The sequence below is a fragment of the Crocuta crocuta genome, unplaced genomic scaffold (genome assembly GCF_008692635.1).
Source record: "Crocuta crocuta isolate KB4526 unplaced genomic scaffold, BGI_CrCroc_1.0 scaffold367, whole genome shotgun sequence".
Lineage (NCBI taxonomy): Eukaryota > Metazoa > Chordata > Mammalia > Carnivora > Hyaenidae > Crocuta > Crocuta crocuta.
The window spans coordinates 739,175-765,087 of NW_027527936.1; the positions used below are offsets into that span (position 1 = coordinate 739,175).

General features: G+C 41.0%; 1 protein-coding gene across 3 annotated transcripts in view; it reads left to right on the forward strand.

The window, feature by feature from the left end:
* The window catches only part of SMAP2 (small ArfGAP2), a 54,266-nt gene that overhangs the window by 19,940 nt on the left and 8,413 nt on the right, over window positions 1–25,913 (forward strand). For 2 of the 3 annotated variants that reach the window (XM_077751968.1, XM_077751966.1), the window contains exons 2-6: window positions 17,279–17,412; window positions 18,679–18,764; window positions 19,740–19,818; window positions 23,446–23,532; window positions 24,553–24,634. In XM_077751968.1, the coding sequence (XP_077608094.1) occupies window positions 18,682–18,764; window positions 19,740–19,818; window positions 23,446–23,532; window positions 24,553–24,634 (331 nt within the window). In that variant the 5' untranslated portion in view covers window positions 17,279–17,412; window positions 18,679–18,681. The remainder of the gene's footprint in view (window positions 1–17,278; window positions 17,413–18,678; window positions 18,765–19,739; window positions 19,819–23,445; window positions 23,533–24,552; window positions 24,635–25,913) is intronic. The other variant, XM_077751967.1, reaches the window with a different exon arrangement.

The following is a 25,913-nucleotide window of genomic DNA, read 5'->3' on the forward strand; positions in this document are numbered from 1 at the left end:
CTGGACTAACCTTAGTCTGTACTTTGATCCCAGAATTCACGTCTAGTATGCTGTTTGTTTGAAAATGAAAGTTCTGCAGCTTGTTTGGATACAGTTTTGATTCAGTTACGCTGGCACTGATTTTCTGTCTGTTTGCCATTGGCTGGGGATTCATTGATGTGTTAGGAAAGCTGCTGCACACCGTTGTGGAGAGAAGGTCATGTGTCATGGTCTTGCACAAGGGTTTGTTGGCTCGGATTTTGTGCAAAGCCTCCCTCTGGGTGAAAGGCATGAGCTTCCCTTCAAATAATTGAAAGGCGTGTTCTGCCTGGCCACTTGTGTGTGAACTCTAGTGTGTTCCACTCTTCTCCACCTTGGGGCTCCTTTTGAGGAAGAGGAATGTGAGCAGGAAGGGGTGTGAATAAGCCTTTACACGGAATCTCAGTTGTTGGGCATCCCAGGAGCAGAGAGCAAATTGTGTGCTGTATTAGAAAAGAACACTTGCAGAACAGGATATCAATTTAGCAACCATTATTGAGCATCTATGTATAACACACATTCGGGGGTATATAAAGATGATTCTGGTTCCAGCCCAGCTGGTGATTTCTTCTATGAAGTTGGGTAAATGACTGGACCTCTCTGGCCCTTAGTTTCTCCATCTGTGCTTGGACTAGATAATCTTTGTGGTTCTTTCCTATTTTGGGATTCTGTATTTAAATGTTTATCTGTTTGTTACAGAACAAGAGAAAAGACTTTTTCACAGAATTAATACATTCTTATATCTTGCGTGCTTCAGACTAAATGGCCTAGAAACAATTCTTGTAGAGAAGGACTTCTCAACCTCAGCCCTATTGATATTTTGGCTACTTTGTTGAGAGGCTGTCCTGTGCCTTGTAGGATGTTCACCAGCATCCCTGGCCTTGCCCACTAGATGCCAGTGGCACTCTCCACCCCCTGCCAGTCGTGACAACTAAAAATGTCTCTAGACATTGATATTGCCCCTTGGGGGGAAATTTCTACAGTTGAGAAGCACTACTCTAGAGGGTGAAGAGTGGTACTGTTTGAATGCGGGCTATTCTTAAAATCTATTTTCATATTGTTCCTCTTCTGCTTATTACCTAACCTGGGGATGGAGAACGAAGAGCAACCTCATTGGTCAAGAGCTATATCACTCTTCTTTAGTAGCTTTTTCCAAAGAAGAAATATGCATTTCCAGCTGGGTGGGCTCAGTTTGCATCTTAAGTATTATTTTTAGAATATGAGTAGATACTGGTTGTTGCAAAGAGGAAGCTAAGACTTTAACCTGAAACAACCCTTTAAAACATGTAAAGAAGTATATGTCCTCAGGGAGTGAAGACAGTGACTTTTAGTGAATCAAGTTAGCTTTTGCTACCTGAAGTGAGGTCACGAGTGATAATTCAATCATAATATCAAGTTTTCAAATATCAGGTCCACCTGGCAGACTTTGGGGTTTGTTTGTTTCTTTAAGATTTTATTTTTAAGTCATCTCTACACCTACCATGGGGATTGAACTTGCAGCCCTGAGATCAAAAGTCCAGTGCTCTGCTGACTGAGCCTGCCAGGTGTCCCCACCTGGCAGACTTTGAAATGATTACCTAGCTGTTAGCTCAGTGATCTCTCCCCTATATACCTCTGCCCACCTCCTCCCTACCACCATTGAGGTAGTGATTGAAATGTGCTAGTTCCCTTATGAGATCTAATTTTAATACTTGCTACTTTTGCTACAGTATGTTGGTTTTTGGTTAGATAACTTTGCAATTGCCCCCAGTGCCATCTTTTCCTCATTTCTTATAAATCTACAGTCCTGACTAGGTTGGGTACAGAATGATGCCGTTGGCTGACCTGGGGTAGAATGTTTTGTGACTATCTTTGCTGGGATGCTGGGATCCCAGAGCCATGATTTAAATGCTTAAGCCTGTGTTGGTCCCTGTCCGTTGGCCCTGGCAGGCTCCGTGTTCCATCTCAGCTGAGCTTTTGCTGGAGTAATTGCCCACATAGAGGCTTCAAGCCAAACAATTGTTCATACTGAGATAGTCTCACTGTTTAGCCCCTAATGAAACAATCTCCTTCCTGCCCTCAATGAAAGCAGCTATTTTTTATTTCCTCCCTCCCTTTTTGGAGATGCTGTATCTCAGCCCTCACTCTTCTATCTTATTCATAAATGCTTTAAGGGGGGTCTTTGTGCAGAGGAAATTGGCTGGAGCCAAAATATCATGGGCTAGCCAGGAGACAAAGAGCAGTAAGGACACCCTTTCCCCACCTTTCTGTGTAGGATATTTAAATTACCTTTGTGTGATTATCTGAGTAATAATCAATTTAAACCTCAAGTCCACATAAGAAAAGTACTAGGGTTTTAAAAAGTATACTAAATTAGGCAGTTGTTACCTAAAGGAGCTCACAGAAATAGCCAAAAATAAAAATAAAACCGAATCACAAAACAACCATTGATGAGTGCCACAGGACAACAATAAGATGCTGCGGGAATCAGGGCAGGAAGGACGAGGCTTGATTGGGAAAGTGGGTGGAGCAAGGTTTTCACAAAATGATGTTTTGCAAATACAAGTAATAGCCTAGGTAAAGCTATTTGTGAGAGATCTTAAGTTGATCAGGAAGGTACGAGTAGTCCAGTTTTCTTTACTGACCAAACTTCAGATTCTCCAGGATATGAATTCAAGAAGAGAATCTGGAGTAGAAATGATAGGTTGCCAGGGAGCTCCGGTGTGTCCTACTTGTCTTTACCACTTTGGGTAGCTTCTTCTGGATTATTGGTGCTTTCACATGCAGCCACATCTACTCTAAAGCTCTGGCTCATATAGCGACACAGTCACTTCCTTTGATTCTTTCCCCGTAGCCCCGTTAAGACTGTTTAGAACTTTGGGGCGCCTGGGTGGCTCAGTGAGTTAAGCATCTGACTCTTGATTTTGGCTCAGCTCATTATCTCATGGTGGTGAGATTGAGTCTTGCATCGGGCTCCAGCCTGCTTAGGGTTCATTCTCTCTCTCTCTTTCTCTCTCTCCCCCTCAAAAACAAACAAACAACAACAAAAAAAACTGTTTACAACTTTGAGGAGAAAGGGAGAATTAAAAAGGGTGTTTATTACAAAATATATATGAAACTAAAAAAGTCACCCTTTCAAGGTTTAATTGCTGATCCTACCTCCCTGTTCTGCTTCCCATTTCTGATGTCTCTGTGCCTTGCCTTAGCTTTATAGGACCAGTGTGGGTTCTGGATTACCTTGCCTGATTTCTTTTTGCTCAGCACCAGGCTCTTCTCCATGTGAAAGGTGCTAAGGACCCATCACTCAGGAGTTCATGTTCTAGAGTGCTTGACCTAGAGATAATAGCCAGACTGCTCACTTAGGGCTCTTTTACACATTTCTTAGTAGATAGGTATCCATGCCTCTTCCTGAGGTTATTGACAAAAGAGACCTCATCCTCCAAGTTAAACTCAAGATTCTCCGGAAAGAATGAGGCTTTGCACTTGGAGGCCAAGCAGCTTTGCCAAAACTTGTATACTGCTCTCTCAGGGGAGCATTTATTTAACAAGAACTGTGTACATATTGGGTTTTGTTTTTTTTTTTAGAAGGGAAACTTTTATTTTGACTGCATAAAATTTAAAAACAGTTAAATACAAAATCACATTCTTTTCGGGGCGCCTGGGTGGCTTAGTCGGTTAAGCGTCCGACTTTCGCTTAGGTCATGATCTCGCTGTTCGTGGGTTCGAGCCCCGCGTCGGGCTCTGTGCCGACTACCAGCTCAGAGCCTGGAGCCTGTTTCTGAGTCTGTGACTCCCTCTCTCTCTGACCCTCCCCTGCTCATGCTGTCTCTCTCTCTCTCCTAGAAATAAAAAAAAAAAAAAATCACATTCTTTTCTTTCTCCTCCTCTTCCTCCTTCTTTTAACAGCAAAACACATTCTAAAGTTTATTTATTTTAGAGAGAGAGAGAGAGAGAGTACATGCATACTCGAGCAGGGGAGGGAGAGAGAGAATCCCAAGCAGGCTCCACACTGTCAGCATGGCTCCATCTCACAAAACATGAGATTGTGACCTGAGCCAAAATCCAGAGTCAGAAGTTTAACTGACTGAGCTACCCACGTGCCTGGGAAAGCACATTCTAAACAAAGTAACAGGTGAAAAAGAAATTTATTTAAAAATTGAGAAACAAATAATTGTAAAATGTCAGGTCCCCTAATCTGTGAATTTAGGGGTAAATGGATATAATCATTACTAAGTTTAGCTGAGAGTGTTGCTGTTTACTTTTTGTTTGTGTTGCATGGTTTTTAAAACCAATCAATCAAAATTTATAGGGCGCCTGTCTGGCTCAGTCAGTGGAGCATGCGACGCTTGGTCTCAGGGTCATGAGTTCGAGCCCCACATTGGGTGTAGAGATTACTAAAAAAACCAAAATGTAAAAAATGAATCAAAATTTATTTAGATAAATATAAAGTTTCTGTTATAGGTGCTTAAATAACAGCCCATTGCATTTTCTGTATTGTTTTAAGTGGCTCTACCTGGTTGCATCAAACTTCGATTAGTGGTTTAAATAATCGTGGGTATTTTATTTCTGTCAAAGTGCAATAGTTATTACTGTCCAATTCTAGAGAGTCCAGTGAATTGAAAATAACATGTTCCTAAGAATTATATTAAACACTGTCTCAGGGATTATAATGAGAGCAAATGTAGTATCAATTAAATAACAGCCATTTCCTAAAAAGAGGTAAATTGAAATTACTTTTATTTATTTATTTATCTATTTAAATGTTTGTTTATTTTTGAGAGACAGAGACAGAGACAGAGCTCAAGCAGGGGAGGGGCAGAGAGGAGACACAGAATTCAAAGCAGGCTCCAGGCTCTGAGCTGTCAGCACAGAGTCTGACACGGGGCTCAAACCCACGAATTGTGAAATCATGACCTGAGCCAAAGTTGGAGGCTTAACTGACTGAACCACCCAGGTACCCCCAAAATTGTTTTTTAAAGAGAGCAATAGGCAGATGTCCTGCTGTGGTTATGGATGTTCAGGGGGCAGCTGCTGTAGAAGCTAAATCAAATCTGCACGTGACCCTCAAGCCTCACAGCTTAACCCTCCTCGTTCCTGGGGAACCTGATGAAGGGAAGGCGTGCCCGGACCCTCCCAGACCTCTGCTTGATGAATTAGCCACTTGGGAGAAGTTGGAATTTAAACTTTCTGTGAGTCAGTATTTGTCTGCTGTGACCATTTTCTTTTCTTAGCTCATTGAGCTTTCCTCTCAGTCGACAGGGATGCCAACCGACTTTGTTGAGCTTTTTTCTCACGGGACATAATCCATCTTTGGCAGAGGACATATGTCTTTCCCATTCTGTCTCAAGGTCTTCAGCCCTCTTTCTGTAGGAGTTGTACTTCTGGCGTACACTGCTGATGTCTTTTTTTTTTTTTAATGCTTTATTTATTAAATTTTTTTTCTTAAATAGCTTATTGTCAAGTTGGTTTACATATAACATCCAGTGCTCATCCCAACAAGTGCCTTGTACATTTTGGGAAGTTTCTTTATTTCTAAGCAGTAAGTTACCTTGTTAACGAACTTTCTGCATGTTTCGTTATGTGTTCTTGCCGTAGTCTGGTCAGTGTTTGAAGTTTCAGCTGAAGCTTTGGAATTTAACTTTCAAGCTGTGAATATTCAAACTACAAAGATGCCTGCTGGCTCCCTTTGGAAATTTCACTGGACCCGCAGCCTTTTTTTTTTTTTTTTCATTTGGCTTTCCTCACACAATTGTTTAAATGTTCCTAGCTTTTCTTCTTCAAGCCTTTTTAACGGGACACTTAAGGTAACAGCATGGTTGAGGTTTTTCAAACTGCCTTTGGACTCATAGTCTAGATGGTCTCCATTTTCCGATCACTCTCTTTGTTGAATCCCAAATTACTGTCATTCGTGGAATCTCTAGAGAGCAGGCAGGCTTATCATCTCCAAAGCAGCTTCTGTCATAGATTTTTAGCTGGCTCTCAGTATCATTTACAACTTATTTCATTCGTGTCTTTGAGTTTTCAAGCATTTTCCCCCCTTTCTGTTCCCATACTCTTTGCTTCCATCCTGCGGCTCCTTGGGAAAGCAACTCTAGACTTTGCTGAAGATGAGTGTTTTCAACCACACCATGCATTCTTTCCCTCTGAAGTTGTTCTCCATTCTTCTGAGATGCTTTTAGTGTTTTGGCGCCAGTCCCTAAGAATTGGAGAGATTTCGAAGTATCTTTGAGTGGACCCATGTGTGTCCTCGAAGGCAAGCTGTCCTCACCGCATGAAATGAAAGTGTAGGGGGCTCACTTTTCTATTCTTTTTCGAGAAGGCCTACTGTGTGTTTAAGTGAAGAAGTAGACATGTTTAGACTTGTCTCTTTTGCCATATGCTGTGTTTGTTACATCCCCTGTGGCATCAGCTTGAGCACTCAGCCTCATCTCACCAACTCGATGAGATTCTTCAACCCCGGGCAGAAAATCTTTTGACTAGCTCTTTTCCTCTTCTTAAAATATGTTGGCTTTTTACTATAAAAACAATCATAGCAGCACATACCAGAACCTCCCGGGGAAACCCCGAGAGACTGGAACCTTGTCTCAAGCTTTCAGCCAGCACCGAGAACAGCTGGTCCAGGACTGGCTGGAAAGACAATTTGTGGCAGCCAGGAGGCCCCCTGTTTGGAATCAGGGACTTACCGTGCCCCGGCGTCCCTCTGTCTGTGCCCTGGCCCTGAATGTGAAAAAGGCCTCTGGGTGTCTGTGGGTAGGATTGACCCTCTGACATTTCTCTGTGAGGCTGGAACATAGCAGCTGGCACCTGTACACACGGTTTTAAGGGGGAAGTGATGTCTCCATTGGTATATACAGGCCAAGAGAGGAGAATTGATTCTAGAAAGGCCCGGATCGGGCAAGAATTTAAGCCACACTTAGGATTTTGGAGTTCACTTGACCATGGAGGTCCAGTCACATGTCTTTGAATGGGGTGATGACATCATCAGAACATACTTTGCCTTTGCCAGAGTGTCCTTTTCAGAGCCAAAGAAAAAAAAAAAAAAGCCAAATTAGGATCCTGTCCTTTCCCTTCTGAAGTGTTCTGAAGAGTTGAGTAAGAATGATACAGGTCGGTTGATTTGGTAGTTCTTTATTAGCAGTAAGATCACCTAAGTATGCACTAGTTGTCTCACTGCCAGGACAGAGAGGACGAGTTATATAGCCTGACCTGCAGTGAATCCCTACCTTCAACAGACCAGGAAGGTAAACCTGGGGTGGCCTTAAGTTTACTAAAAGTTAGCTGCCCTTCCTTTAGTCTTTTCAGAGTAGTTCAGTGAATTTTAGAGATACTGTTACTACCCTTTAGAAGAGGTAAGTTTCAGAGATAAACTAATCTAGGTAAGGAAACTGACTCTTGGAGAAGTGAATTGACTTGCCTGAAGTCAAACAGCTGATTTTGTGGTACAGCCTAGATAACCCATATTTTTAGCTCTGTGGGTAGCAGGGGCTAAGTAAATAACATGAGATATGTACAAGCACGTTCTGGACTAGTTCAGAGCAATTACTGGGTTTGCTAGGATTGAAAGGAAATGAATAGCCACTGTACAGAGTTGCTGTACTCAGCTTGTAGACATGTGCCTTGTTTTGGGCCCTTTGGCTATGTTATTCCTACAGGCTCTTTTTTGGTTGTATTTAATTTTTGGTCCTCCCTCACCCAGGGCTGAGCAAAGTCCAGGCAAATCCTGGTCTGTAAGCACTGCTAACACCTACAGAAAGGTGAAGAGTGTCTGCTTCCCTGACTGATGTCTTAGCTTTAATGTCTTTAGAGAAAAGCCATTTTAAGTTGACTAATCATTTCATCAATGAGTACTTCGCAGTGTTGGACTTCACTGACCTTTTCCTGGTTACCTGGGAGGAGGATAATGTTGCTCTGCTTCATCTCCCGATGTCAGAGCAAGCTGATGGCTACCTCTGTTTTATCACTGCCACCCTCAATTGAGTTGGTTCACCTATCTCATATTTTGGTTGAGTGTATGATAGCTGCTATCTTCTGCTAGAATCTCCAAACTTCCATCTTTATCTTGCATACCTGAGGTATTTTTATGTAAATATGGGAGGGGTATAGAAGTAGCACCAGGAGATAAAAATGCAGAATAATGGGACTCAGTATAAGACTCTCTAATAATGAGGGCCATCTAACAGTAGAGGTGACTGCCTTTTGAAATGGTCTATAACTGGGGCGCCTGGGTGGCTCAGTCCGTTGATCTCACGGTTCGTGGTTTCGAGCCCCGCGTCGGGCTCTGTGCTGACAGCTAGCTCAGAGCCTGGAGCCTGTTTCAGATTCTGTGTCTCCCTCTCTCTCTGACCCTCCTCCTGCTCATGCTGCCTCTGTCTCTCTCTCTCTCTCTCAGAAATAAATAAAACATTTAAAAAATTAAAAAAAAATAAAAAAGAAAAGAAATGGTCTGTAAGTGACTTAGCTCCAGAGCTGTTCAGGGAGGACCTAGGCGGTCACCTGTAGAACGGTTGCTCACGTTCAGTGAGGGATTAGACTTCGTGACTTCTACGGTTCTTTCTACCTCGGGTTTCCCAAATTAAAATTTCTTGGTGTAGTATTTACCTTTATTCTCTAATCAGTCTCAGAAATGTTTCAATTTGCTTTGTCTCAGACATTTAAAAAGCTTAACTTCTGGTTTTTTTTTTTTCCAACTATATGAATGTGAACGGTGTCTCTTTTTGGAAAAAGGAAACAACATTCTTGCAAGAGAGACCGGATGGAAAGGAACTTCTCTTGCAGAACATTCTGAGAGCAGAGGTCGATTGAGTAAGCCTTTGTTCTGATGTGCTGGTTCCTTAAAATGTTCGTCCTTACAGAAGTTCAGAGTTTCTGCTTATTGTTATTTTGGAAGAGGGAACTAAGTGAAGTCCCTTTTGTATGGATGAAAACAGGCTGGTAGACATACCTCTCAGCAGCCTTACTTCACTTCTCCACGACGGCACTGACATTGCTGTGTATTCTTCTTCCTAGTGAAATGGGGTGAGGGGTATGGTGAGTGGAACCGAGGTAACTAACTATCATTAGAATTGTTCTTCAAACAATCACTGCCCCTTCAGCACTTTGCCTCCCAAATTTCATTTTGGAGTTAATGACAGGCCAAGTCAAGGAGAAAGAACCTCTGTTTTCAAACCAGAGTTTGTTTATTCAGCCTCTTCCTCACGTGTCTGTCACATTCACACCAGGCTTCAGTGCCAGTCACAGGCTCCATTGAGCCCTAACATCTTCAGACATTGAGTATCTCATGTTGCATCCAGAACCACTGAATGTCAGGCAGGAAGGGACCCCACAATTACCTACAAATCAGCCAGTAGAACTGTGATGGAAGAAGTGGTCATGCAGGGACCATGCCTCTGCCCTGAGAAGTGATCATCGATCCTCCGCTTGAACACCTGCACTTAACTGGATTCTGCCATCTCAGGATAGGCTGCATTTGTTTCCACACAGCCTTAATTGTTTCAGAATTCTTCCCCCGAGTATGCTAAAATCCACTTGTACTCACTGGTGCTAGCTCTGCCTTTGGAGCCTCACCAAAGTAACTTAATCCCTTTTCTGTGTGGTAGCTTCACCTTTAAGGTGTTTGGAAACATCTCCATTCATTTTGAAAAACAGGAGAAAAAATTATGTACTTTTATCTTATCGATGACTTCATTTAAAAAATATTAGTTTTGGATATACTAGTTGCTTGCATTGTGTTAAGTATTTGGGATAAATGATGAAGGAGCGTGGCCCTTGCCTTTTAGAGCTCACATCCTATTTAGGGCAAGAAAGACCGTAAGCAACTAGCTCTAATAAGATATTGAGTGTTAGAAGAACAGAGTTCCCAGTGACTATTAGCCATAAAGAAGGTCAAGATTTCTTTCATTAGAGGGCTTCACAGAGGAGGTGACATGGGACTGGATTTTGAGTTTGTGAATCAGGGAATGGGGAGAAAGCCATTCTAGGTAGGAAGAAGTGTAGGCAAACAGGTGTGAGTGCGTGGCAAATTTCAGAGTGATGATTTCCTCAGCATGTGTATAAAGCACCAGTTTTTAGGGGGCTTTACATGTCATGTTAAGGAGTTTCAGCCTCTCTTGCAGCCAGTAAGGAGTCATGGGTGGTTGTGACATTTTTAAAATTCCTGTACTGTTCTTTCTCATTACAAAAGTAATATAGGTTCATTGCAAAGAATTCAGTAAGTACGTAAAAATATAAAGAAGAAAATAGATACCCAGAAAAAATGTCTTTTAATATTTTACATGTATTCTTCCAGACATTTTTTTCTGTGCATATGTCTGTATTTATTCACATTCTTTTTTTTAATGTGTATTCATTTTTGAGACAGAGCGAGTGATCGCACGCGTGCACACGCACGCGCACACACACCACACACACACACACACACACACACACACACACAGACGAGTGGGGGAGGGGCAGAGAGAGAGGGAGACACACAATCTGAAGCAGGCTCCAAGCTCTGAGCTGTCAGCACAGAGCCTGACGCAGGGCTCGAACTCACAAACCATGAGATCATGACCTGAGCCAAAGTCGGACGCTTAACCAACTGAGCCACTCCGGCGCCCCATTCGCATTCTTAAAATGGAATTGTTCTGCATGTACTATTTTAAAACTGGATTTTAAAGTTAATATAGCATGGAAATGTTTATAGGAGAATTACAACGTTTATATAATCTGTTGTTTCTAATTTTTGTTAAAACATTCTTAATATATTAATATTCTTAATATACTTCTTTGTGTACTTGACCTGTTGTTTCCCTGATAAATTCTTACCTGTTCTTTTTCTGATGAATTGAGTGAGTTGGAAGGGGGATGCCAAAGGATTTTCTTACTTTTAAATAATTTTAAAATAAATTTTGCTGCTGTGAGGAGCTGTGCTATGCTCTGAGAATATGCCAGTGAATATCACAGATCTGCTCTCTCCTCTTGTGGTACTTACAGTCTAGTGGAAGAGACATGGTAAACAATTGGACAAATAAAAATATGATAAAATGTTGTACGGCTTTAGAAACTAAAGGGTAAATGAAAGTTTATAACCTTTAAAAGTCCTTATCTTTTCCTGACTTACACCAAATCATGTACAAATCAAATGGTATGATGTTTGAGATTTGCTTCAAAATGTTCCAAGGTTGGGAGAAAGAGAAACTGAAAAAACATTGGCCAGAGGTTGATAACTGCAGAAGGTAGTGGTTAATTATACTCTGCTTTTGTGTGTTTGACATTTTCTGTAATAAAATGCAAAAACCAGAAGAAAAGATGGAAGAGAGATTATTACCTGGGAGAGATTGGGAGACCAAGGAGTTCCTTTGAGGAAGAAATTTTTCAGCGAGACCTTTGATAGATACAGGAGTTGACCAGGCTGTAAGTGGCGGATGGTGATTGGGGAGAGAGCTTTTTAAGCAGTGGGATCATGTGTAAAGGCCAAAAGCCAAGTAAGGAATGTACTGGTGCCTTGAGGAAATGCAAGAAGACTGGTATTGGAGTTGAGAGACTGGAGAAGTAGGCGCAGGCCAGATCACATGGACTTTGGAGGCCATCTTAAGGGTTTTGTTCTTTAATCCAATAGTGAGAGTAGGAAGCCTTTCACAGAAGGGTTTTACATGGCCGAATGGCAAGGTCCCTTTTGCTTCTCTAAGAGTTCCAGTTTTGTGGAGAATGGTTTTGTTTTGGGGCTGGAGGAGAAGAGACCATAGAAGTGGGGAGGCATCAGGAGGTTATTGCGCCAGCCCAGGAGACAGGAGACTTTATATTAGAGAAATAAGATTGCCAATGGAGAGAAGGGATACTGAACTGAGAGATATTTTGATCTTGATGATGGTGTAGATATGGGGGTTAAGGAAAAGGGTGTACATAATCTGACTGATGCAATTGAATGGGTGGAGGTGTAATGGACTAAGACCCTAAGAAGGATGGAGAAAGAGCAGGTTTTGTGTCGATACTGAGAGCTCAGTTTGGAATATGCCATTCAGAAAATTTGCGCCAGTTTACATTTTCACATCTATATGCAAAACATGTGTAAAGTTAATATTTGGGCTTCTGATCTGTACAGATTTGAGTTTTAGAAAGATTCTGAGGCACCTGGGTGGCTCAGTCCGTTAAGCATCCAACTCTTGATTTCGGCTCAAGTCATGATCTCACAAGTGGTGATTTCAAGTCCCCAGTCCAGCTCTATGCTGACAGCACATTCTGTCTCCCTCTCTCTTCTGCCCCTCCCCTGCTCACTTGCAGGGTGTGGAGGAGGAATGTTCAAAATAAGGACTCTCAAAATAAATAAATAAACTTTTTTTTTTAAAGAAAGTTTATTCTGGTAGGAGGCTGGAGACCAATTAGTCTGTGAGCTTGTTGAATCTGCGGATCTCATCTGTACATCTCTGCTTTGTATCCCTAGTAGGCAGGCAGAGTGTTTAGCACATAGTAGGTATGTAGTAAGTAATGTTCCAAGAATGAATGCTTATAGGCTTAGGTAGAGATTGATAGATTCAGGGAGTTTCCAGGGTAGATTCAACAGAGCTTGGATGTAGTAAGATGGAAGAGATTCTTTTCCTTGACCCTTCCTGTTGAGCTTTTCAACAGCTCAGTGATGCTGACAAGTCTTCCTATGGGTAGCCATCAATTTATCAGTGTGTTTTTCTTTTTCTTTTTTTGGGGGGGGTGGCTCAAGTGAGTGAGGGGCAGAGAGAGAGAGAGAGGAGAATCACATGAGGGGCAGAGAGAGAGAGAACTATGGCTCACCAAAGCAGTGCTCGAGCTCAGCTGAAGCAGGGCATGAGCTCACCCAATGTGGGACTTGACCTCACCAACTGTGAGATCATGACCTAAGCCCAAGTCAGATGCCTAACAACTGAGCCATCCAGGCACCCAGTGTGTTTTTCTTTTGCTCAATATTTATTTGTTTGGAGCTCTATAGGTTAGAGATCAACAAGCTGTAATTATTATAATAGTAGCTTCAAGCTATCTGTAACTCTAGTTTTCTTCTCTCTGCTGACTTCTCAAGCCCAGAACCCACAAAGACTAGCAGCTTTGGTGGTGGGGGAAGTTGTAGCAGCAAAGGAAATTTACAGCAGGGCAGCAGTAGTTGGTATGTAGAAACTGTCCAGTAGCTGACTGTAAATAGTGTTTACTTATATGCTTTCCATTTTACAAATGGAAACATAAGCCTACAGAGACTTGTCAAAACACATGGCAGCTAGTCAGTATAAACCTAGATTTCCCTGATACTGGGCTGGTACTTACTACAGTCGAATTCTTAATAGATCAGCCAAATCTGTTTACTTTTTAAATTTTCATGATTGCTTATTACCGAGTGATTACAGATTAATTTTAATATTGTTTAATGCTTCAGAGCCTGCTGTTAAGCACCTGTGGAATATGTTCACTCATCCAGGACCTTGTTCTTGTGTTGTGCTAATTTATATTGCCTTTCTATTCTGTTTGCTTTCAAAATAGTTCAGAATATTGCCTCTCAGAGTCTCTTTCCATTTTCAGCTTCAAAGTGGTATCTTCTGTGTTTTCTTCTTCATTGCCATGACCACTGTGCATTGAACCATTAAGTTTACCAGATTTAAGTAGGCCGGCCTTGGTAGCAGCAGTGCCAGGTACTGTGGAATCCAAGCACGTCAGGTTGACAGTTTTGGGCCTTTGTCTGTGTCATGAAGACGTGTGGGCACAAAGGCAGGGTGGGGAGTAAAGCAGAGAAGGGGAATAGGTGGAGATTTAAGATAGTGTATTCTCAAGGAACATTTTTAGGGAGATAAAGGAAGCTGGTTAAAATTTCATGTTCTTCAGAAGATTCGAAATGGGAGCCAGGGTAGATTTCTTCTTTCGGATATTCAGTCAGTCAGTTTTGGTTCTGACATTTTAGGACTGGAACTCATATTCCTGTCTAAAAAGAAGCATTCTGTGATGTTGCATAGTGTTGGTATATGCATACAAATGAGTTAGCCAGCCTTTACAGCGAAGATGAGTGGGAGATGGGTTCCGGAAATCTCATTCTGTACCATGTTATTTCATGGAGCTCTCTTATATTGTCCATCTGTATTCTGTGAGATACACATTTTATAGATGAGGAAGCTGAGGCTTAGAAAATTTAAGTATCTCTGAAGGCCACACAGCTAATAATTGAGTTTTTTTCTGACTGCACAGATTGTACTTAAAAAAAATTTTTTTATGGTTTATTTTTTTTAAATTTTTTAAATGTTTTATTTATTTCTAGGAGGGAGAGAGAGACAGCGTGAGCAGGGGTCAGAGAGAGAGGGAGTCACAGACTCCGAAACAGGCTCCAGGCTCTGAGCTGGCAGTCAGCACAGGGCCCGACGCGGGGCTCGAACCCACGAACCGCGAGATCATGACCTAAGCGAAAGTCGGACGCTCAACTGACTAAGCCACCCAGGCGCCCCTATGATTTATTTATTTTTGAGAGAGAGACAGACCATGAGTGGGGGAAGGGCAGAGAGAGAGGGAGACAGAATCTGAAATAGGCTCCAGGCTCTGAGGTGTCAGCACAGAGCCCGATGGGGAGCTCGAACCCACGAACCGTTAGATCATGACCTGAGTTGTGAAGTCAGAGGCTTAACCGACTGAGCCACCCAGGCGCCCCAGATTGTACTTTTAATAATACTACCTTTCCCCTACATTTTCAACCATATAAAGTAACTTTTGCCTTTTGTGTTTTTCTCTTCTGCAATTTTAGAATCTTTCATGGAGCATGCAGTTATTGACTAGTAAATGTAGTGCCTGCAAACTAAAGGATGCTGAGTGTCTGAGCTAGAACTCTTACTATTTCCCTGGGAAAGGGTTGTGGAGAGATGTGGGAGGGGAACCGATGAGACTCTCCTCTGACTTTTCATGAAAATATTATTGCCTGCATTAACTATTATTGCCTCTGTACTGAGGCCTTGTCAGTGGCTCCAGAGTATCAGATCTCGGTCTTGTATTCCTCAGAGGCAAAAGGGCTTTACATGCTCTGGAATGAGAGCTGGAGAAATTCCACAGCAGTGGCAGTAGCTTAGATGATTGGGAATCTCTCTTGGACTTAGAACCAGGAAGCAAACAGTGGAACATTCTGCAGCTAACTTTTAATTAGTGTTGTGGCTTCTGATTGTGTTAGGAAACAAATATATTTTAACTATCTTGTCATTAGTTCTAAAATCTAGAGCAAAGAGAAAATGGTAAAGAAACATGAACTTTTGGTCCTTTTTTCTTTTTTTTTCTTTCTTTTTTTTTTTTGAGAGAGAAAGTGTGTGCATGTGCAGAGCCGATGCAAGGCTTGATCTCACCACCCTTAGATCATGACCTGAGCCAAAATCAAGAGTCAGATGCACAACTGACTGAGCCACCCAAGCACCCCTGGTCCCATTTATATAACTTAAATCTTATCTGAATTCCTTTATGAAAACTGTAGCCCAGAGTAGACACACAACACCCTAAGAATCTGCATTCACATCTCTTTAGGCTTCTCATTTTGTTTTTCCTATATCTTCTTGCGACTGAAAGATGTGTGTTAATCATTTGTGTGTATTAACTGTATGGCAGCCCCACTATGCAAGTCAGTCTAGGGATTTCAAGGGACTGAAGGTCTTCTTAGAAGATAAATTGGAGCCTATAAAAATAATAGCATTAAGTTATTGGGATAAAATTTCAAGCAGAGAACACCACCTGGTGGTTATAGGGAGGATTTGAGCTCCTGCATTTGTAGTATTTGCCAGAATGTTTGAATGCTATAAAAATTACATTCTTATTTATAATAATGATGAATTCAGATTTCTAAGGATAATTTTCTGCCATAGGATTTTAGCATTGCTTCATTAAAACTACTGTCAGGGGCGCCTGGGTGGCTCAGTCGGTTAAGCATCCGACTACAGCTCAGGTCATGATCTCACTGTTTTTGAGTTCTAGCCCTGTGTCGGGCTCTGTGCTGACAGCTCAGAGTCTGGAGCCTGCTTTGGATTTTGTGTCTCCCTCTCTCTCTGGCCCACCCCCGCTTATTCTCTTTCTCTCAAAAATAAATAAACATTAAAAAAAATTTTTTTTTCAAACCCTGCTGTCAAAACCTGCAGACTAACCAAATGATTGTGTCTGAAAGAATTGAAGTCTGGTGCCCTTAGTTCTTCCAAACACAGGCTCCGTTTATCTCTGTAAAAAAAAAAAAAAAATCTGTGTGTGTCTTTTCATTCTTTATTGAAACCTCTAACTGTGATGGCGTGCTTATCTTATGTGGTAAATTTTCTTCTAGTAGAATAACAGAGAATAAATACTAGTGACTTTTCAGTAATTTTTTGGGCAGGTATTGTATTAAAACAAGTTGTTTCTTTTTTGTATAAAAACTAAAGAGGAGTGATTTTCCAGAATGATTATCAGGATGAGCAAAGTTGGCAAGTTCTTTTTATTAAAATATATATCCAAGATTTCTTTTTTATTGTAACAAACATCTTTATTATTTGACGATCTTAAATCGAGATAATTGTGTGGTTGGGTAAAGTAGGGACACCATCTCCAAGGGAGAGGATCCTATCAAGTTAATCAGGATGCATATTTTATAGGCCTGATGGGGAAGGGAAGATAAACAAAGTTCTAAATTTCAGGCTGAGATGGGGGCTGGCATAGCATGTCTGTATCTTTTTTCCTAGTAGGAAAGCTGAATCCAGGTCCCACCACCATTGAAAAGTTTCTTGAGAGAAAGGTATTCATGTCAGCTACTACATAGAGTGTGACATGAATTTGCACTGTTCTCCTAGGATATTTTTATATAAGTAACAGCGTAATAACTCTGCATTTTAACAGTCATATTATCAGACACTGTACAGAGCCACTCCATACACGAGTGCCCACATATTGTATGATTCCACTTACATGAAATATCCAGAACTGGCAGATCTATAGAGACAGAAAGATTTCTGGTTGCCAGGGGTCTGGGATGGGTAGGAGTTGAGAGGAAATGGGGAGTGCCTGTTAAGGGGTTTGTTATTTCTTTTGGGGGTATTGAAATGTTTTGGAATTAAATCGTGGTAATGATTGCACAGCTGTGTGAATATACTAAAAAAACACTGTACTATACCCTTAAATTTAAACTAAACTTAAAAAAAAAGTGCTGATCCATGGAGGGGTGAACAAAATCAATAAAAAAGGTGAATGCGGTAACAATTCTCTCGTTTATGTTCTAGCAGAACTGTCTGATAATCTAAATATTCCAGCTTGGACCTTGAATGTTGTTTCAATTTGTATTTTAATGCCCTATTCTCAACCTTCACAGGGCCACGATGGGCCTCCTGGAACATTGGTGTATTCATCTGCATACGGTGTGCTGGAATCCACAGGAATCTGGGGGTGCACATATCCAGGGTAAAATCAGTTAACCTCGACCAGTGGACTCAAGAACAGATTCAGGTACTTAATAGCCCAACAGTGAGTCAGCTGTGCCCAGATTTCACATAAGAGCAGTTCTGGATGAATTTCAGTCAGACTGGGCACAAAGGGGAAGGTAAAGGAAAATTTAGTTGTCAAACACTTATGTCAAATTCTTATACCTTAATAGAGAAATTCTTGATCTTTATAGTTAAGATACAAGTTATTCTACTTATATTTTACTTCCTTCAAAACATAGTCTGTGGTCTAGGATCCCATGGATATACCCCCAAGGTATAAATGAGGATCTTTAGATTATTTTCTGAGACCCGTGGCATTTCCAAATCTAACATTTGTAGTTTTAGATAGTCTCACACACACACACACACACACACATCCTCCAACATATAGACTTATAATATTTTATTGCTAAAATGTATATGTGAATCTTGTTTGCTGTCAGGTTGGTGGGCTGGGGGTGAGATACTTAAGTTAGTGAGCCTAGATGGCTTAAAATCTGCACCTTGATATGGCTTCATTTTCTCTATTTACTTCCTGCTCTGAAACCTTTAAAGTAATTTAATTTTTTTTCTTTTTTGGGGGGTAGAAAGGGGAAGAAAGGATCTAAAGAAAACAGTTGCTAAAGTTGGTAATAGGAATAAGAGGTTATTCTTAACCGGAAAATGGCTTTAGAAATTAGACTGCTTTTATATTATAGATTCACTAAAAGTCTAAAAGATTAGTTCTATTTTTCAGTTACACTTTATTATATCTTATAAAGGAAATTACATGCCATGGAGGTATTTGGGAATTTGAAGATTTAAAAAATCTTGGGATTTATTTGTCCCTCATAAGTGCTAAGGAATCTATTTCAAAGGCTTCATGGCAAACACATTTATTGGTAATAAAATTGAATACATTAATTAATAGGATAAACTCAGAATTGTAGTTATTGCCCAATTACTGCCTGCCTGATTAGGTACTGATTATTGCCTATCTAGTAGACATTTTGATTGGTAGTTATGTGTCTTGGGCTTTTAAATGGGATCTTGAATTGTTACTGAATTAAATGCATCTTGTCAGATGAATCTTTCAATAAAAAGAACTGGGGGAGGGAGGTGGGAACGACAATGGGAGCAAATGGTTGCCAGTGGAGAGAATGGTGGACTGGGAATCAGTTATGCACGTACATCTTGGTTCTGCCATTGTCAGGTGGTCCTTCAATTGTAAAATGCTGCAGCTGGGTGAGAAGTTTTCCAGTTCTTTTCTTATCTGACATTCCGTGTGTCGCCATTTCTTTGGTTGCAGTGCATGCAAGAGATGGGGAACGGAAAAGCAAACCGACTCTATGAAGCCTATCTTCCTGAGACTTTTCGGCGACCTCAAATAGACCCGTATCTTTTTTGGAGCAACTTAGAAGGCTGAGTGGTATTTTGGTGTTTGGGGAAAGTCACCAAGCCCCGTGATCTGACCAGGCCATCTGTATGTGGTTTAGTCAAAGTCTTGCTTTCCTCTCTTCTGCCACCAACACATACAAAAAGTATATGTATACTTTCCGATGTCGGAATGGTGCTGTCACATGGGGAAGATTCATTCAGGAATTAAGACTGAAGTAGTTCACTGAATTCTTCCATAAAGTGACATCGCTGATAGTTTTGGCATCTATGAAACTCTTGTGTGCTGAAAAGAATAGATTACTGTGCTGTATTGAATCAGTAAAACTACCATCCATTTTTTAATGCCTTTTCTACGTCCTGTGTGAAAGAATTAACTGTTATCAACCAGTTAATCAATAATCTTCTTCCCCACCCCTCAACAGGGGATAGCACCCTACTCACAAAACCAAACCCCCTAAAGGCAGTGCTTCACAAAAGTGGTTTATAGACTGTCTCTTCAGAGTTTGCCTTTGGTTGGGTGCAGTTGGAACCTGTTAAAATGCAGATTTGGGGCCCTGCAGAAGACACACTGATTGGAATTTGGTAGTAGGACGCAAGGGTTTATCGCTCTAAGGGCACACTGTTGCCTTTGTTTAAGGCCTTTTGACCTAAGGGCTTTAAAATAGATCATTGACTGCTTTACCTGTATTCTAGAAAAGCCACAGGTTCCTCTAATGTCAATATGAAGAATAATCCCATTTGATGCTATCATTACCCTGAAGGAAAGTCATAGGAAATGGTGATTCCCTGCAGTACCTGTGAAGGAGGTTGTAAGGTTTTGGTGAGGGGCAACTTTATGTGAAGAAACTGGAGCCATATGGAGAAACCAGGCAGGAGGGAGAGAGAACAATGTTCCACTGAATACAGATTGACCTGTCGTACTCATACTGTGGGAAAGATTTGTTTGATTTACCCTTAATAAGCTTTCTGCAGAGCTGTCGAGGGATTTATTCGAGATAAATATGAGAAGAAGAAATACATGGACCGAAGTTTGGACATCAATGCCTTTAGGGTTGGTTATCAAGCTTTGTTCATAATGAGTAATTTGCTTATTAATCAGGCCAGGAAAGAATTTGAGAAGAGCTACTGAAATACTCCAAAGCCATTTTTAAAAAGTAGAAAAAAGCCAGTTATTGAGCCAAGACCATGAAATATGGAGCAGACTTCTGCATTAGGGATAGACAGGGCAAATCATCAGTGAGTTCTTTGCCTTGACATGTATTTAGATGTTTGTGATTCCCAGTTCCAGATTATTTCTCCAAATGGACATGTTGGGCATACTAGATGAAACAATAATATGTGTAAACGTGTGTGTGTGTGTATGCATTTTTTCTGTAAATGAAGTCAACACAATTAATTAAATCACCTGAGTTTTCTTCAGTTTGGCCAGCATGTATTTCCAGTGGGTTGATGGGCTAATTGCCAGTGGGACCCCGTTCCTGAGAAGGTCTTAGAAGGAGACTACTAGTTGCCAAGCCCGCTTTCCATCCTAGGCATGTGGTTAGAATCTGAAATACAATGTCTGATAACTAGGGCAAGTATCACATAAAGGAGGAAATACAACATGGTTTCTGGAAGAAGAAGCTGGATCTGACTAATGACAGCTAAAGGAGAACCAATATGATTATTTGGACCTAAAAAAGTCTTTGACAAGATTCTGCAGTAAATTTGCATAGGGATAATTGACTATTTCTTTATCTGCAGAAGTATAGAGAAGAGAGTATAGAATTCTCCAGCTCTTGCATGAGTCCTGTCTGTCTGTCTATCATCTATCTAGTATGGAGGATGTACTAGCCCATGAAATCACTAAATTTACACAGGGCTCTAAATCCTTGCAGGCAATTTAAAGTCAAACTAATTGGAATGTGCTCCAGATTGATCTTTTGGGTTTGTGTGAAAAGGGGCATCAACTCATAGGTGACTCTCAATGTAGGCAAGTAAGTGCAGGGTAATACATTTAGTTGGGTAAAGATGATTCCTTCTGAGCTTAGTGTGAAGGACTCTTACTTTGTAGTCATCCAGAAAACAGACCTGGGATTTATCATAACTGTTCCAAGAAAGAATTAACCCAGTGTACAGGCACAGCTTGGATGGCATCATCAAAAAAGTTTGGAAGCAAAGCACACACATCTCCTTTTATTTGTAGAAAACTATGGTCTGTCTGCTTAGCTCTGTTCATTGTACCAAAAGATATGAAATCAGACAAGGTCAGAAAAGAGTATCTGAGAAAATCCAGAAGATGGGGGAGGAGGGAAGCATGGCCGTATGAAGATAGTGTTCATTCATAATTATGTTGCTGGTGTACTGTGCCCATGCAAACAGTCTGTTTTAATCATGGAATGTTTTCACTTAGGAAGGAAATATACCTCCTGTTTACCAAAATGTTTTTTATTTGATGTACATAGTTTTAATAACATCCTTGTGAAGACTTATATGCCAAGAGTTAATATTTGCTAAGCGAGGACAGTTAATGTCAAATTGAAAAGAAAGTGGTTCTGTTAATTAAAGAGTATTATTTTTAAATGGACAGATAAAGCTTTTTTAACTTTGGGAAATTAAGTGTTCTGTATTAAAACATTATACCATGTATGGAACAGACATAGCCACATGTGTTCTTTGGTGATTAAAATATCATATTACAGATACTTTGAAAATTGAAGTGGAAAATCTATGCCTACTCTTACCATCTTTACCAATGGTTATCACCTTGGTGTGTTCTTTCTTTTTTCCTAGGTAGTTACTTTGTGGAGGCACAATTATAATAGTTATATAGATTGTCTACGATTTTCATTCAACTTAGCATATCACATAGTTTTATGTACTTATATAGTGTTCATAGCTTTTAATTGTTACATCCTTCACTGAGAATATTTTACCATTTACCACACATTGTATTTTACCATTCTTCTTCTGTGGAGGGGACAATATAGGACCCAAGAGAGATTGTTTAAATTTTCCTTCAGTATAGATAATTCTGAACTACTTGGTGCATTAAATTACATTTCCATATTTTGGATTATTTTCTTAAGACATGTTACAAGACACGGTATTATCTAGGTTGAAGGGCTTCAGTATTTATCTCTTCCTCTTGCTAGTGTACTTTACAGAAGTTGTACTGTTTTATATTCTCAGCATTGTGTAAGAGTGCTAGTTCATCCATATCAACATTTAGGTATTACTGAGATCTTTCTCCTCTCAAAAAAGTATTTTAAATGTTTTTTTTAATTTTTATGTATTTCTATGAGAGAGAGAGAGAGACAGCGTGAGCAGGGGAGGGTCAGAGAGAGAGGGAGTCACAGACCGAAACAGGCTCCAGGCTCTGAGCTGGCAGTCAGCACAGAGCCCTATGCGGGGCTCGAACCCACAAACCGCGAGATCATGACCTAAGCGAAAGTCGGACACTTAACCGACTAAGCTACCCAGGCGCCCCTCAAAAAAGTATTTTAAACTGCATTTTTTGATCATTAGCAAGGCTGAACATTTTTTATTTTTATTTTTTTTATTTTCTAAATTTTTTAACATTTTCTTTCTTTTTTTTTTAATTTTTTAATGTTTTATTTATTTCTAGNCAGGCGCCCCGGCTGAACATTTTTTTAAATGTATTTCCTTTTATACACCTGTCTTCTTAAGTTTATTCTGTGGGGGATTTTTTTGCATTTAGATGTTAAAAAGGTGACAAATAACATTTATTTGATGTTAAAAATGTGACTAATAACATTATAATCTATGAAAGCACTGTGAAACTGGAAGTAACAGAAACCGAGACAGTCTAATCTTTTATTTTTGGTGTATGTTTGGTTTTATTCAGGCAACTCATTCAGGACACCCTAAAAGGGATACTCTAATCCTTTTGCTCTTTTTTTTTTTTTTTGCCTTATTTCTGTGATTTTTGTTTCCCTAGTCCTTAAGCTTGAAATGACAGTTTATTTCCTGATTTTTAAAGGAAATGAAGATTGAGAAGACTTATGATTGAATTTAAAAACACAAGGGAGGGAGTGCCTGTGTGGCTCAGTCGGTTAAGCATTCGACTTTGGCTCAGGTCATGATCTCACAGTTCCAGGGTTCGAGCCCTGCGTCTGGCTCTATGCTGACGGCTCGGAGCCTGGAGTCTGCTTCAGATTCTGTGTCCCCCCCCACCCCCGCCCCGTCCCTCCTCCGCTTGTGCTCTGTTTCTCTCAAAAATAAACAAACATTATTAAAAAAATAAAATCACAAAGGATATATGTCAAGTAAGATGAAATGAATATGAACTCATGTACTGGTGTACCAAGATGAGGTGGTACCCCTCAAAGCATGAGCAAGTTAAACTTGAGTCACAAAGGAGCAGCAAACTGGTGAAACGTTTTTAACTTCTGTAGATAGCCTAGATTCACAGTTCAGGAGTCACAAGTGAGTTAGACAGAATGAGGAGGTCCTTAATGAATGTGAAAGGAGCATTGTGCCTCATACAGCATCGAGGCTAATGCGGAAGAGGCCGGCTCTCATGTCTCGTATGAAGAAACGCCCAAGTTTGTCAGCCTCCTGCATCCGTTCAATAGGAATATTTTGTGTCCTTTTGGCACATTTGGAATTATAATTTTCAAGCTGTTAGTCACCATAGGGCCTGTGTTCTTTGTCTTGTTCTGTTAAATCATTGTAGAAAGAAAAAGATGACAAGTGGAAAAGAGGGAGTGAACCAGCTCCAGAGAAAAAAATGGAACCTGTTGTTTTTGAGAAAGTTAAAATGGTAAGTGGGAAAGTCTTTGCACTGGGTGGGTGGCCTCAGGTGTGTTCATATGTGGAGGGGAAGGGTAGGAAGCCTTCTGGTGGTTGCACTGGGGTTGATAGCATATTGCACTGTTTTTCCGGAGGCATTTATATTAGATTGCCTGCTGCCATTTCTGCTGCTTTCCCATTGCCTTCTTGCTGCCTCATCTGCTCTGGGACACTTCTCCTTGGGGCTGGTTGGGAGTTTGGGAACTGCATCTGTCCTTCTGAGCAAGAGGCACGTTCCATGCCGAAATGCCTAGGCCATGTGATACCTTCTGAGCAGATGCTACATTAATCCTTCTCTCATTAGACCCTCTCTACCTCATTTTCCTGTTGCAGTTAAGAACAGTCCAGAAGCCTGGCCATACTAATCCATTGCAGTCCTTCTTATATTCTTGCTTTGTCATATTGAAGTAGACGCCTTTCTTTTTTCACAGGACATTGTGGCTGTAGTAGTAGATCCCTAATATAAGGGCTTGGAATCTTGGGAGAGAGGACTTTTTACTATTTGCTTAAGGAAGAGTCTTTTATCATCACTCTGAGTCGCACTGCCTGCAGAACACAGTCATTAATGATATTGGCAGAGTGAATTAGGTAATCTTTAAACTGATCTCCCTTTTGGTATTAAAGGTATTCTAGTCGCTGGGAGATTTGTTGGCTCTTGGCTCTTATACCATCTGACGCCTGCCTTTATTCTTGGCTTTTCCTGGGACCCAAACCTGCTGTTTTTGTTGGACCTCCTGATCTGTGGTTGTCTTGGTTTCAGAAAGCCAAACAAGCACAGACGATATATATTTTTTCACTTTAGGTTTGGTTTATACACTTGTGCTTCCTGACTTGATTCTTTCACCCGACACTTCCTGAGTTTTCTCTTTGGTAACCCTTCAAATAACAGCAGCCATACCGCAAGAATACCTGTGGCTTTACAGTGGAGAGGGGGAAAAAAAGCATTCAAAAACACCTGCTTATTTCTTTCTTTAACATATTTTCACCTTAGCCACAGAAAAAAGAAGATCCACAGCTACCTCGGAAAAGCTCCCCGAAATCCTCAGCACCAGTCATGGATTTGTTGGGCCTTGGTAAGAGTCAGACTTTTCGGGGTGCCTGAGTGGCTCAGTCCGTTAAGCGTCTGACTTCAGCTCAGGCCAGGAGCTCATGGTTCAAGCTCCGCATCAGGCTCTGTGCTGACAGTGCACAGCTCTCCCTCTCTCTGCCCCTCCCCCACTCACTCTTTCTCTCTCAAAATAAATAAATACTATAAAAAAAAAAAAAAAGGCTTGGGGCACCTGGGTGGCTCAGTCGGTTAAGCATCTGACTTCAGCTCAGGCCAGGAGCTCATGGTTCAAGCTCCGCATCAGGCTCTGTGCTGACAGCTCAGAGCCTGGAGCCTGTCTTCGGATTCTGTGTCTCCCTCTCTCTCTGATCCCCCCCTGCTCATGTTGTCTCTCTCTCTCTCAAAAATAAATAAAACATTTTTAAAAAATTTTAAAAATAGGCTTTTCCACTCCTATAATCTTACAAATTATGATGAGTTCTCTGTCACCCTGGGAAGACAGGCGGAGATGGGATTCTTCAGTTTGTGTCTTCATTGTTTAGACTGTTCTCTCACGTTTTTCCTGTTGTTGTACATCTGGGCAGTTGTTCTAAGAAGTGTTTACACTTTTCAGAATGACGGCATAGTGTTGTGGTTTAAGAGCATGGCCTTTGGAGTCAGAGTTCCATCTCTCCACTTGCTATCTCCATGACCCTGGGTAGTTTGCTTAACCTCTGAACAGATTAGGAAATCTGTGTCCACAATGACCGATAACCGTCTCTGCTTCAAAAGTGTTGGAAAGATTAAGTGAGAGAGTGCCTCTCAATCTCTGAGCCCCTTGCCTGGCACATCCTAATCTCAGTAAACATTAGCAAGTTTCACTGAAGCAGCACGTGTGAGCCATGCCCCAGCCCTCTCAGTTTTGAGGCGCAGCCTATTTCTGAGACGGCCTTTTACCCTTGTGGTTATTTTTCTCCAGACCTTTGAAACCCTGAACTAGCGGTTCTGCCCCTTGCAGAAATAGAGTACTCTACCTTTCACAGATCTGATGGCTGCACTTTATTTTAGTGTATTTCTTCTGATTTAGGTTATTGGCTATTTAGGTTTATAATTTCTGTACCTTTCATTTTCATTGATCTCTGAAAAAGAGATAAAAGCTATACAGCTTTACCCCTCAAATAGCTGGAAGGGCGCCAGCCAGCCCGTCTGCTGTGGTGCTAATATAGCTTGCAGGCCCGGGTTTCTGCCGCCCTGTGCCTGATAGCCGGGCTGCAGGCTGCTCCCGCATGCTCCTGGGAACATCGGGTGAGGTCTTTTTTGGGAGG